General features: G+C 38.2%; 1 protein-coding gene across 3 annotated transcripts in view; it reads right to left on the reverse strand.

Annotated features, from left to right (window-relative positions):
• The window catches only part of Avl9 (AVL9 cell migration associated), a 47,854-nt gene that overhangs the window by 7,545 nt on the left and 25,926 nt on the right, over nucleotides 1-14,383 (reverse strand). For 2 of the 3 annotated variants that reach the window (XR_015047625.1, XM_021165240.3), the window contains exons 11-15: nucleotides 12,812-12,946; nucleotides 10,715-10,934; nucleotides 7,869-7,986; nucleotides 4,969-5,022; nucleotides 4,461-4,549 (exon numbers count right to left, since the gene is read on the reverse strand). Coding sequence is in view for 2 of the 3 variants with exons in the window: in XM_021165240.3 (XP_021020899.1) it covers nucleotides 4,461-4,549; nucleotides 4,969-5,022; nucleotides 7,869-7,986; nucleotides 10,715-10,934; nucleotides 12,812-12,946 (616 nt within the window). In the remaining variant the exon portion in view is untranslated. Of the gene's footprint in view, nucleotides 1-1,340; nucleotides 1,435-4,460; nucleotides 4,550-4,968; nucleotides 5,023-7,868; nucleotides 7,987-10,714; nucleotides 10,935-12,811; nucleotides 12,947-14,383 lie in introns of all 3 variants that reach the window. The other variant, XM_085840593.1, reaches the window with a different exon arrangement.

Here is a 14,383-nt window from a genome sequence, read left to right on the forward strand (position 1 = left end):
CCATAGGAGCCCACACTAGGTACTTTATGGGGGCTGATAACATAATTTTATAGCTACAGCGCTAGCAACTCTGACTAGCATCAGAATTATCTGGAGAGCTTAAATAGCTGAATAAACAACTGGAGAGATGCCTCAGGAATTAGGATTGTTTACTGTTCTTTCAGGACCAAGTTCAGTTCCTAGCACCCATATCAAGAGACTCAAAACTGCCTTAAACTCTAGCTCCAGGGGACCCAATGCTTCTGGCCCAATGCATGGGTACCCACACATACATGCAGACAGAACAAACACACATGTTCTCTGAACCTACTTATATTAGAAGAATAGTACTATACTAGAAGAGAGCCTTGTAGGTCTCATCATGTTGTTTTTTTTTTTTTATAGTTACTTTTTTTTTTTTTTTTTTTTAAGATTTATTTATTGATTATATGTAAGTACACTGTAGCTGTCTTCAGACACTTCAGAAGAGGGAGTCAGATCTTGTTACGGATGGTTGTGAGCCACCATGTGGTAGCTGGGATTTTAACTCCGGACCTTTGGAAGAGCAGTCGGGTGCTCTTACCCACTGAGCCATCTCACCAGCCCCATCATGTTGTTTTTAAATAATATTATCTTTGAAGTTGCTGTGAATGTGAGATTATTTGAGTCACTTCTATTAGGGAAAGGGGACTTAGAAGAGACTCATGTTGCAATTTAATTCCAGCAGCAACACTAGAAACCAAATATAGCTGTCCTCTTTGCCTGTGGTTTCAGTTCCTACACTTGAGTTCCCTGTATTCAGGTTATAAATGTTCAATGGAATTATTTTAGAAATAAATCACTTGCAAATTATAAACTTCAGTCTGTTCTAAGTAGTGATGGCCTATCACACAATCCAGTTCTGTCCCTACGCATATTTCCTTTTGTCTAATGTACACATGCTTCTGTTCCTACCAGTCACTTGGTGAACACCTGGTTATCAGGCTCACTCCCATGGTATACAGGTTGGTTTTAATTAACTTGACTCAAGCCTAGACAAATCTGGAAAGAGGGAATCTTAATTGGGAAAATGCTACTAACAGATTGGTATGTAGGTAAATTTATAGGGCATTGTCTTGATTAATGATTAGTGTAGGATGATTCAGCCCACAGTGGTCAAGTGGTCTTGATGATGTAAGAAAGGAGGCTGAGCAAAGCCCTGAGCAAACCAGTAAGTAGAGTTCCGCCACGGTCTCTGCATCAGTTCCTGCCTTGGTTTCTCTCAATGAAGTATGTCCTAGGACATGTAAGCCAAACAAATCCCTTCAACTCCAAGTTGCTTTTGGTCGTAATTATCACAGCAATAGCCCTAACGAAGATACCTGGTAGCGCAGTGTCTATGTTCCAGTAACCCTAAAGGCAAGGGCTGTGGAGCTGGCAACTTGAACATGCCAAAGAAGAGCTGTAAAGTGATTTCTTTAAACAAAAAAGTGAAAAAATCTTGAGTGACAGAACATATTCATATAACTTTTATTAAAATATACTGTTATAACTCTCTCATTCTATTATTGCTGTTAATTTCAGTAGTTAATTTACATGTTAATGTTTTATCAAAGGTTGGATATGCAAGAAAAAAACATGGCATGTGTATAGTTTTGAGTATCCTCTGTGATTCTTTGAATAGATCTCTTTTGGATGCTACTATAGTGATGCATATGTCTTCAAGGAAGCTAACTTTTTCTATTAAATATAAGAATCCAATATAACTATATAGAAACATATATATCAAATTGCATTCCTCTGGCAATAAAATGATCCTAAGTAGGGCTATGTGTTCTGTGTCTTTTAAAAGGAGTCCAGAGTGTCCTTTCACCAACTTTCTACAGGTGTAAGGAATGTTAGTTACAAAGACCATTCTGAGGCATTCTTCTCCTGGGGCTTCTGAGTTTTGCTCAATAAGAGCGAACAGTTATTTCTGTTAAGGTTATCAGAAATGTCCCGCAGGGGCTCACTTTGTCTCTGCATGGCGGTACTGCTTTGGGAGGTTAAGTAACTTTGGGACCTGTGGTCCAGCAGAAGTGAAGTGTTACATGGGTGTCTGAAGCTGTATCTATTTCCAGCTCCAGCTCTCTGCTTCCCGATCTACTAGGATATAAGGAGCACCAGCAGCAACATGCTCACACTGTTATGAATTGCATCATGACTTGCTGACCTGATAAACTGTGCCCTTTAAAACCATAAGCCACCCCTTCTTAGAATTGGGAACAAAACACCCACAGAAAGAGTTACAGAGATAAAGTTTGGAGCTGTGACGAAAGAATGGACCATCTAAAGACTGCCATATCCAGGGATCCATCCCATAATCAGCTTCCAAACGCTGACACCATTGCATACACTAGCAAGATTTTGCTGAAAGGACCCAGATATAGCTGTCTCTTGTGAGACTACGCCGGGGCCTAGCAAACACAGAAGTGGATGCTCACAGTCAGCTATTGGATGGATCACAGGGCCCCCAATGGAGGAGCTAGAAAAAGTACCCAAGGAGCTAAAGGGATCTGCAACCCTATAGGTGGAACAACATTATGAACTAACCAGTACCCCGGAGCTCTCGACTCTAGCTGCATATGTATCAGAAGATGGCCTAGTCGGCCATCACTGGAAAGAGAGGCCCATTGAACTTGCAAACTTTATATGCCCCAGTACAGGGGAATGCCAGGGCCAAAAAGTGGGAGTGGGTGGGTAGGGGAGTGTGGGGGGGGAGTGTATTGGGGACTTTTTGGATAGCATTGGAAATGTAAATGAGGAAAATACCTAAAAAACAAAAACAAAAACCAAAAAAAAAAAAAAAAAAACCAAACAAAAAAACCCACCATAAGCCAAAGCAAAGTTCTTCCTTGAGTTGTTTCTTCAGATATGGTCAAAGTAATAAGAAAGGTAACTAATATGGTTTCTAAGTTTGAAATTGGAACAGTGGTGGTGCACACCTTTATTTCCAGTACTTAGGAGGTAGAGGCAGGCAGATTTTGATTTCAAGACCAGCTTGGTCTATATAATAAGTTCCAGGTTAGCTGGGGCTTCAACAACAAACAAACAAAAGGGGCAGGGGGTGGGGGGGGGAAGAAATAAGATATTTACTCAGACACAACAAAGAATAATCCTCAAAAAATTTTGAGTGAAAAAAATGCTAGGCACAGAATATGTTCATGCTATGATTTACCTGGCTTTGGGTATCTGGTTAATACTGGCCTCATAAAGTGAGTTGGAAAGTATTATCTCATTCATTACTTTATGAAAAGTTTGTATTCAATTTATGTTATTTCTTCCTTAAATATATAATAGAATTTCTTTTTTTTTTAATTTTTAATATTTTTATTACATATTTTCCTCAATTACATTTCCAATGCTATCCCAAAAGTCCCCCATAGCGCCCCCCACTTCCCTACCCACCCATTCCCATTCTTTTGGCCCTGGCATTCCCCTATATTGGGGCATATAAAGTTTGCAAGTCCAATGGGCCTCTCTTTCCAGTGATGGCCGACTAGGTCATCTTTCGATACATATGCAGCTAGAGACAAGAGCTCCGGGGTTCTGGTTAGTACATCATGTTGTTCCAACAATAGGGTTGCAGATCCCTTTAGCTCCTTGGGTACTTTCTCTAGCTTCTCCATTGGGAGCCCTGTGATACATCCAATAGCTGACTGTGAACATCCACTCCTTTGTTTGCTAGGCCCCGGCATCGTCTCACAAGAGACAGCTATATTTGGGTCCTTTCAGCAAAATCTTGCTAGTGTATGCAATGGTGTCAGCGTTTAGAAGCTGATTCTAATAGAATTTCAATGAGAAATTTGTAATCTCAGCATTTGGAATGTTGAGTCAGGAGAATCTGGATTTTGAGGTTAATCTAGACTACAAAGCTAGACACTGTCTTGACAAACCAAAGTAGGGGGTTGAATAAAAGAAAGGAAGAAAGAGAGGCAGGGAGAGAGAAAAGAAAGAGGAAGAAGAGGAGGAAAGAACTCAAGAGCCAAGCCAACATAGATGTTGGTTAAATTAGAAACCCTGCACCAGGTTTTAAGTTCTTCACAGCCGGGCGTGGTGGCGCACGCCTTTAATCCCAGCTCTCGGGAGGCAGAGGCAGGTGGATTTCTGAGTTCGAGGCCAGCCTGGGCTACAAAGTGAGTTCCAGGACAGCCAGGGCTACACAGAGAAACCCTGTCTCGAAAAAACCAAAAAAAAAAAAAAAAAAAGTTCTTCACAGATCTAAAGCTATTCTGATTTTTACTGACTATCTGTAGTCTAATCCTGGTTATCTGTAGTGTCTCTTTTTTTGTCTACTTAGAAAACGTAAATTCCTCTTTTTATTTTAAAACTGAAAACTTTAAAAGCCCCCTTGTATTGCTATGTGATCCAGAAATCTCTATAACTTTATTGTAATGAATTCCACACTGAAGACAGAAAATGAATACATATGACAAGCAGCTCCAGCTGAGGGTGTGCCTTACCAACGGCTTTTCCTGTTTGTACCACATTCCGGCTGGTTGTGACCATGACACTGCCAATTTTTTTGCCACGTTCACTATTCTGAACAGAACTAAAAAAAGAAATACAATTTTTAAAAATATCAAACATTTGAGAACGCCCACAACCAAACCATTCTATTATCATAAGAAAATAAAAAGCAAAATTATTATGAATAAATACTTGAATGTATTTGAAAGAACACAGAAATGAGCTGAGGTGAGGACAGAAAGATTTATGGCTAAATCTTCTTGACAGATAGGATTTCTGAGAGGATATCATCAAAATAAGAATGGCAAGTCCTGTTATTATTTCATACTATTGTGTATGGACAGAGTTTTTATTTTGAAATACATGCTGTTGAGCTACAGAATGTTAAACACACTGGGTTACTATTTGCAACACTAATCTATCAAGTAAACAGAATACCCAATTTGGCAACATATGGCATAGACTCAGAATAATTTCCCCTTATTTTCTCTAAGTACTCACTGTGAGAATCTGAGTTTCATGTCTGACACCGAGTACTGGCCTTGAAAAGGATGGCTGTAAAACAAAGTTTAAGTTTATATTATGAATATATCAATAATGGTGCAAAATGCAGTCACATGAACTGTTAGTAAACTTTTTGGGAGACACAAGAGGACACAGTGCTCTAAAACTGACAGTGGGGACCCATGCATCATTCTGAATATGACCTCTCCAAGTGACTCAACAGTTTTGGGTTCTATCTTCTTTCCTTGTGCAATAAATGAATGTAGCTAAAAGTGGACACGTGTGTACTGGGGACAGAAGTGCTAACACTATTCTGACATAGGAATTACTTCATCTGGGGTAGGGACCAAGCATTAGCCCAACTTAAAATACATCAGGAAATTAGGTGACTAGCTAATTTAGGCCACTGTCACAACTTTACCTTGATGCTGGTCACCCTGTAAATATGTGTCATTGGCCATAAAAATTTGCTAGTAAATCAGCAAAATCTGTAGTTTATTATAAAAGCAACTCAAAATGTAAAACTTAAATTGGCACTGTGGTTTTGTGAGAATTTCTGCCACACCAAAGGAAAAACATTTTATTAAAATCAAAACCAAAATCAACTAAACACATGACTTAAGCATAGTTAAGACTGGAAGAGAGGTCAATAAACAAGTCTTGTCTTAAACTCAGGGATAGTCTATCCTGTGTTATGGAGAAAGAGAAATTCATAGCTACTTATGCTATAGCTATGAATATATAATGCTATAGTTTTGTCAAATGACAGAAAAAATGCTCTGGGTCAAAGTAAGCATATAGAGCAGTTCTTCCTTTTCTGGATCACAGAGCTAACCTGACAAATCATACAAACATGCTGTGCTTGTAGCTGCCTAACATGTTCAAAGTCCCAGGTTCAGTATCAAACACTGCAACATCACAAAAACATCCCTCATCAGTCGTTTCTCCTATTCCCCAAACAACTTGATTTCAGGATAGGGGTGTGTCTGATGCTTGGTAATTTAGAGGATTCCTCTTTAGAAGCTAAAAAAGTATCAGGCAGATTTCAAGGTAATTAGTTTGGGATGTTTCAAATTACACTTCCTGATAATTAATGAAGACCATCGTTCTTTTTTTTTTTCATTTCTTATTTTTAATCTGGAGAAAATGTTTAAAATCTATTGATCATCATGATTTCCTAATTACTACTCTAATGGGCCTCTTCATCCTTGATCTTCTCCCCTTTTTGTTTTAAAAATGTAAAAGCAAAGTATCTTTTTTTCTATATGTACTTTTATAAAAATATTTATTTTTGAAATTAAAATATAACTGCATTGTTTTTCCTCCTTTCTTTCTTCCCTCCAAGCCTTACAACGTAACTCACTTTGCTCTCTCAAATTCATGACATCTATTTCTTTAATTGTTGTTACACACACGCGCGTGCACACACGCAGGCACACACACACACACACCCCTTACCAGTCTCTATAATGTATAATGTTACCTGTATGTATATGATTTCAGGGCTGACCACAATTTGGGGGCTCTTCCCTAGACAGCCTTGTTCTCTCCTGCTTCCTCTGGGCTCTGTATTCCTCAGCTGCCTGTAATTCTTAGTCTGAGTTTGAAGCCCCATGAGATTTCCTTCTTCCATGTTAGTATATATATCTATTGGTATCCTCTTTGTTTATTTGGTTTTTGTTTTGGCCTTCAAACTTACAATTCTCCGACGTTAGCCTCTTGAGTGTGGGATTTCAGGCATGTGCTATCACATTTAGTTATGAGTGCTTTCCAGTCTGCATTTCAACTCCCATAACTTTAGTTTCTTTATATATTTTTTCGTACCTATTTTTAAAGCCCAGCCTAGCTGAACCTATGTACCAGCATTAAGATCTGCAGAGTTGGTTCAGGTTAACAGCCTCAGGTGCAATGATTGAGACAGCTTCACATATTGGAGAGTTGACTAATTAGGGTGACCTAGCTTGTAAGAAGAGCCACTTCACATTTCCCTGGCAAACCAGCTCACATTTCCTTTGTATGCCTCAGCACCCAGACCCTGCAACTGGTGAGGTAGACTATTTTGAACTCTTAGTTCTTTCATTTACTAGCACTAAAATGTAGTCTACTTTTTAATTGTTTTTAATACATTCAGATGGCAATACATGTTTTGCCATAGCCAAAAAAATCCACTGAAGTTAGAGTTGAACCTATCATTTTCTTTGAAAGATAATATAAAGATAATAATAGACTAGTCCACCAAAATGTTCTGAAACCATGTTCCCTATCAAATGCATCTAGAAGTTTATATTGTTTAATGTGTACATCAGAAAGTGTGTGTTTAATCACTTAAATTGCACTTCTACTTTAGCTAAAAACAATAAACAATAGCTCCCTCAATAACACCGTGCTGAATACAAAATTGACTTTGTCCATTTCCACCAAGAAATAAAAGTTCAAAGTACAATAAAAATAGTCAATTTATGCAATTTATGCTTGTATCATTAAAAATAGTATTTAAGGGGGCTGGTGAGATGGCTCAGTGGGTAAGGGCACCCGACTGCTCTTCCAAAGGTCCAGAGTTCAAATCCCAGCAACCACATGGTGGCTCACAACCATCCGTAACGAGATCTGGCTCCCTCTTCTGGAGTGTCTGAAGACAGCTACAGTGTACTTACATATAATCAATAAATAAATCTTTAAAAAAAAAAAAATAGTATTTAAGCAAGGAGTGGTAGTAAACCGTTAATCTACGCACTGGGAAGGCAGAGGCAGGTGGTTCTCAGTTTGAGGCCAGCCTGATCTACACAGTGCGTTCCAGGCTAGGCAGGGGCTGCATACTAAGATTGTCTCAGTAACAGAAAGGCTTTCTTTGTGAAGCAACCATTTTCCACCCCATCACGTCCAGAGGACATGCTTACTTTGGATTTATCTCTGAAAGTGCCGGGTGCTTATTGCTGTTCCATACCCTGTAGTTGTGAGTATTCTTCCAGGCGGCAACAAAAGTTGATCCATAGTCTGATAACATCTTTTCATTATCTGCCAAGAAAATGGTGAAGAAGGCTAAGCTGGATCACAGCCATCTGGGCATGAAGATTAATAACCAACCGTAAAGGGTGAAAGTCCCTTTATGGTTTTAAGTCCCACAGCCACATTGTGGGGACATTGCCTAGATGTAAGCAAATTTGGCTCTAGTCCCAGAAACCCTGTTAAGAAGCTATGAAGCCCTTGGCAAATCACTTAATCATTCAGAACTTCATTTTCTTAACTGGGAAATAAGAGGACTGAGCCCAAGGCTCTCTACGCCAAAATGTTTCCACGTTTTCCTTACTGTTACAAGGATCGTATTATTTATTAAATAAAAAGTACAGACATGGCAGGGAGCAGACATATTAGCTTAAGCATATGATGAGGCAGTTAGAATCTCCTCCCAAATGTTAAAAGAGGTTAAGCACAAGCAAGTAGACTACTTCTTTTACCTATGTTTTCTTTGTTTGGACTTTGTCTCAGTATTTGATGCTTCATTCTTGAATTATTGAAGCACCGTACTGTCAAAAATACTTACAACAACATAGGGTCTTCACATTAATGTTAAGTAGCTCTTTGTTATATTGATACCATGGGGAAATGTCCACGAACATTCCTTTTGCTTGGAAGGACAGACTAGGTCTGGAGAACTGATTCAAGTAGCTATTGCCTCACATTTACCACACATGAAGGTTTGCTATTTTGTTTTTGACACAAAGTCTTGCTATGCACTCAGGCTGGCTTTGAACTCTTGTGACTCTTCTGTCTTGACTTCCTTCTGTCCAGGCAGATGGTATCTGAGGTCTGTGCCACCATGTCTGGCTATGTTCTATGCTTTTAAGGTAAAATGCCAGTAGCTTTTTGTTGCTAGGAAAGGACCAGGAGACACATAGTTCCATTTACAACATAAAGGTATACTTCCCCTGCAGCACAACCTTCTCTGCTGGTCATGTGTAAGAATGGGCTTTTGAACCAGACTGCTGAAGCCTCTCAACCAGATAGATGACCAAGTTACAGTACTCTCTAACTCAATACTTGTTTCCTGTCTTCTGTAAATTGTAATTTCTGGGATTATTACTAAAGCCAAAATGAATTACTAGCTGTAAAGTGTTCAGGTCATGCCTTGCATGCATTAATTTTTTTTTTATTTTAAAAAAGTTGAATGTTGGGCAATTATAGTACTTGCTTTTAATCCCAGTACTTAGGAGGCAGAGGCAGGCAGATCTCTGTCTGAGTTTGAGGCCAGCCTGGTCTACAGAGCGTGTTCCGTGACAGCCAGGGCTACACAGAAAAACTCTGTCTTGAAAACAAAGAATTGATTATTCATGAGGCCAAATAACTAGCAGATATCTGGCCTTCTTTTTAAGATTAGTAAGTAAATTTGGGTTACAAGATTTAATTTTGATGCCTCTGCTGATATATTTGTAGAAATGATAGACATTTAAAAATATCCAACAAATAAGTGAGGACATGATCATTACTTTTTCTTTATAATGAAAACGTCCCTGAGATCTAGATTTCAGACTACCCTGGCAGGCGGAAATAATAATAATGATTTGAAAACAAAAAAAATCCCTGCTGACACAGAAATGCAAATAAGGTGCACAATACTGCAGATGTGCACTTTTATAGACTATTACAAGTAAACTGCATAGTGTACATATTTCATTGCTGTTTTTTTTAAAAGCAGTGTACTTTTTCAGTAACGACAACCAAAAATTATTCTGAAATCTATTTTTGCTACAAGTCTACAAGTATTTGCCAGAGTTCCAAGATAGAAAATGCTTATTGCAAAGCTCCACTTCTAGTTCATACTGTTTTCTAAGTAGAATGAAGTAGTTTTAACCAGGAATGTATTTTCACCTGCCCCATTTAAACCATTTAACAGGAAAAATAATATTTTTTAGAATGGGATAAAACTTTGAAGGTCTAATCACTCAGAATATAATTTGTAATGATTCCTTTAGCTTTTTTTAATAATTTGAAAATATGTAAGCAGCTTTTATAAAGTTACCAAATACTGACATTTCCTTTGATACAAAATAATCAGCAGCCAAGTTGAAGTGAAAACAATCAGTATTGTCTTAACATTTTTATCATAAAGAGTATCAAAAAAAAAAAAAAAAAAAGTCAGGCAGTGGTGGCGCACGCCTTTAATCCCAGCACTTGGGAGGCAGAGGCAGGCGTCTTTCTGAGTTTGAGGCCAGCCTGGTCTACAGAGTGAGTTCCAGGACAGCCAGGATTGCACAGAGAAACCCTGCCTCGAAAAACCAAAAACCAAAAACCAAAACAAAACAAACAAACAAAAAAGAAAGAAAGAGTAATGGTCAGAGCACATGTTCAAGTAGAGTCACTACTGTAAAGACTATCCCAAACCATAAAATCAAAGTCTAAAACCTATGTAAAGAAAAAGGTTTGGAAGGATATAAAGTACAAAATGTCAGAGTCATCATTATGTCTGCATGGATACCAGTGATTTTCTAACGCAACTCAAAACATCCATAAAAAATCAGAACATGACGGTTTATAATTCTTCTTCTTTTTTTAAAGATTTATTTATTATTATATCTAAGTACACTGTAGCTGTCTTCAGATGCACCAGAAGAAGACATTAAATCTCATTACCGATGGTTGTGAGCCACCATGTGGTTGCTGGGATTTGAACTCAGGACCTTCAGAAGTGCAGTCGGTGCTTTTAACCACTGAGCCATCTCTCCAGCACTGGCTGAGTGCTTCTTACCTAACTGCAGTGTAGCAGCCAGCAGAGCGTGGATGTAGACTGCAAACTGGGCCCGGATCCATTCGTCACCACCCTCCCAGCCGGTGCCATCCAGGAAGACATCATCCCGGTTCTCAGTCACGTGCCTCACCAGGTAGTCTGCGAACCTTAGGTCAGCCGTCGTTGGGTTAAGCAGCTTCCTAAGTTCTGGATCATGGATCTGGATCAGTGCTTCTTCCACCTAGAAGAGTGCCCAGGCACAAGTCAGAGTTGGGACACAGATTTCCATGTCATGTTATAAAAAGGAACCACTGGGGAACTGGAACTAGAAATAAAAAATATGAATAACATATTTTCAAAGGATGAATCTAAGAAAGAGGCAGGTGTGTACACTAAGGTTTCTGTATACTTTTTCTTTTTACGGAATAAAGTGCCTGTTCTAATTTTAGAAATTATAGGTAGAGGAGGATAGCTGACTTAGTGGTTAAGAGCACTTGCTACTCTTGGAGATGATCTGTGTTTGCTTCACAGCCTCATACGGTTGCTTATATCCATTCAGTTCCAGAGGATCTTGCACCCTCTTCTGACATCCATGGTTACCGCGTGTGCACACAGTACACACACACATATATGCATGCAGGCAAAATAAGCACACATATAAATAAGTCTTAAGAAAAGACTTACAGAAAAAAATATGTGCAACTAAGAACATGACTTTGAACTATAAAAGTAATTATACTTCTAAAATCTTTGATGGTGTAATTGCTTCGGAAAATTAGATACATACACAATAAAACTTGTCCTTATATTAACATGAAAAAAAATAAACTTAGTTATAATTCCTTCAAATTTTTTGAGGACATACACACTTTGAAATATTTTGAATATTGTGTGCACACACACACACACACACACACACACACACACACACACACAAACATCCTGTATATACTGTATACATACATACATACCTAACTGGCAAGGTTTTGTTTTGTTCTTTGGCTGCTGGTGATTAAAGTTGGGCCCTTATACATACTTAGTAACGGCTGTACAAGTCAACTCATCCCCAAAGGTTAGTTGTAGAGTGAATTAATAAAACATCTATCAATCAACTTCTGAATGCTAAAGCACTTTGTGCTTCTCCCACCTGTACCCTCCTATCTGGTATAAAGTTTCTCCCTCACTTATATTGGGGATAATAATAAATCTGTCAGTAATTATAAAAACATCAGTGCATTAAAAAAAATCCCAATATTTTTCAATTGTGAAATTAAATGAATAATTTAAAATTTTAAATATATTGACACAGTATTGAATAACTGCTATGAAGTTTTTTAACATCAGGAACATATTAAGCAGGATATGTGTTTAAATTATTCTGAAAAAAATTCCACATTTTAATAAGGCATTGAGACCATGATAGGCATGGTTTGCTCAGGCTGGAATCCTTGCTCAAGCATTTATCAGTTGTTTGATAATGGGACAATCACTTAACTTGTGCCCCTCAGCTTATGTATATCCAAAATGTAGATAGCATGTATCTTAGAGGGCTGTTAGGAAAATGAGATCAGTTAATAAATATAAATTGGTTTATAGTGAGGTATGCCTTTAATTCCTTTAATACTTGGGAGGAAGAGGCAGGTGGATCTCTGAGTTCAAGGCTAGCCTGGTCTACAAAGTAAGTTCCAGAACAGTCAGGGCTACATAGAGACCCTGTCTCAAAAACAAAGCAAGCTGGGCATGGTGGCGCACACCTTTAATCCCAGCACTTGGGAGGCAGAGACAGGCGGATTTTTGAGTTCAAGGCCAGCCTGGTCTACAAAGTGAGTTCTAGGACAGCCAGAACTATACAGAGAAATCCTGTCTTGAAAAACAAAACAAAAAAAAAACCCCAAAACAAACAAACAAACAAAAAAAACCACAACAAAAACAAACAAACAAAAAAAAACAAAGCAAAACCCAACCAAATAAACAAACAAACAAACAAATTAATTAAAATGACTAGAATATAGAAAACATTATTTTTCTTATTAATGCTGTTACAATAGGTTCATAATTATATTTAGGAAAGGAATAGTAAACCAGCAGGCCAAATTCATAGATCAGACATAAACATACTTCCACAATGGCATCACTGAGGTGCTTCTGTTGTCGGAAAAGGATGTTAGTAGCTCCAGCCACAAATCCCCGAACAGTGACATCAGAGAGAAGATGATGCTGCTGCAATGCCATGTAAGGCAAACACAGATATCCCTGTGGATTACAAGAGCAACAGAAAATAACAGAAACATGAAAAATAAAAAAAGCCACTCCTCTTTTCATGAAAAAATTGTCCATTCTTCCCTGCCTGCCCATTTAATCTTTGACTCATTAAAATAATATTCACATAGAGCAATGCCTTGCCTTGACTGCAGTAAAGTCCAGTGAGTGGTTAGTTAGCTAATTCTCTTCTCAAATGGCCAAACCTCTGCAAGGCTAGCTTACTTAATCCCTTCATTTTTGGTCCAATTTAAAGCCTGACTTCCTTTTTAATTTAGGGAATTAAACATATTACATCCATTAAAAAGTATGTTGTCTACTAGAAAGCAGTTAAGAATTGTAAAGCATGCATCTTCACACAGCCATCAAGGTGCAATGAGAAGAGAAAAACATCTAGTTTACTGTTAGACACAATACAAAAATATTTCAAAATATTTGCTACAAATTAGTTAAAGCAAAAGTTACATTGGCAGTATCTCTTTAATTTCTATTTGAAAAAGCATTGGCTTAAAATTATAGCTGAATCACTAATCCTCAATAGGCATTTAAGTCTGCAAACCAATCAACCAAAAAAAGCAAGCCCAACCCAGCCCAATCCCCAGAGTTCAGGGTGTGGTCAGTGGTAATGATTTGTGCATAAAGGCAGGACAGAGCTGTTGAATCTCTGATCTGTTTGTAGCCTCAGGTTGTACATGGTTATCACACTTACTGAAAACCTATGCTGATTCAGAATCTTTCAGTAACTGTTTCTATTTTCCTGTGAATATTTCAACGGACCTACTTAAAAAGAACCTTGGCTTGAAAACACACACACACTCTTTACCTAAATTTATCCCACAGATATGCCTGCTCATCTGTTAGTGTATTTTTAAATTATTTAACATAGCACTTTTTATTTATAACTTCATGAAAACTGGAGTAGATACATTTCTAGCCATATAATGGCACATTCTAAAACTATAAAAAGTGATGATGTGCCAGGCGTGGTGGCGCACGCCTATAATCCCAGCACTTGGGAGGCAGAGGCAGGCGGATTTCTGAGTTCCAGGCCAGCCTGGTCTACAAAGTGAGTTCCAGAACAGCCAGAGCTACACAGAGAAACCCTGTCTCGAAAAACCAAAAAAAAAAAAAAAAAAAAAAAAGTGATGAAGTTCAATTCTCAGAAATGTAAATGTGATCAAGGGATAAAGATGGGCACGACTGCTATCATTTGTGTAAAAGGGATAGGGGAAAACCTATGCATTTCCTTAGGCTACAAAAAGATACCACCAGAAGGAAATACAACACTGGCAATGTTCACAGCTATCAGAGAAGACAGAGGGTAGAAGAGATGGATTAGGAAACATTTCTTCCCAGCTCAGGGTTGAATCCAGTGCTGTGTGTATGCTAGGCATGCACTGTACATTCTCAGGCCACAGGAAATTTTATTAC

This window comes from Mus caroli, unplaced genomic scaffold (assembly GCF_978045245.1).
Source record: "Mus caroli unplaced genomic scaffold, Mus_caroli_1 scaffold_7, whole genome shotgun sequence".
NCBI classification, from domain to species: Eukaryota; Metazoa; Chordata; class Mammalia; order Rodentia; family Muridae; genus Mus; species Mus caroli.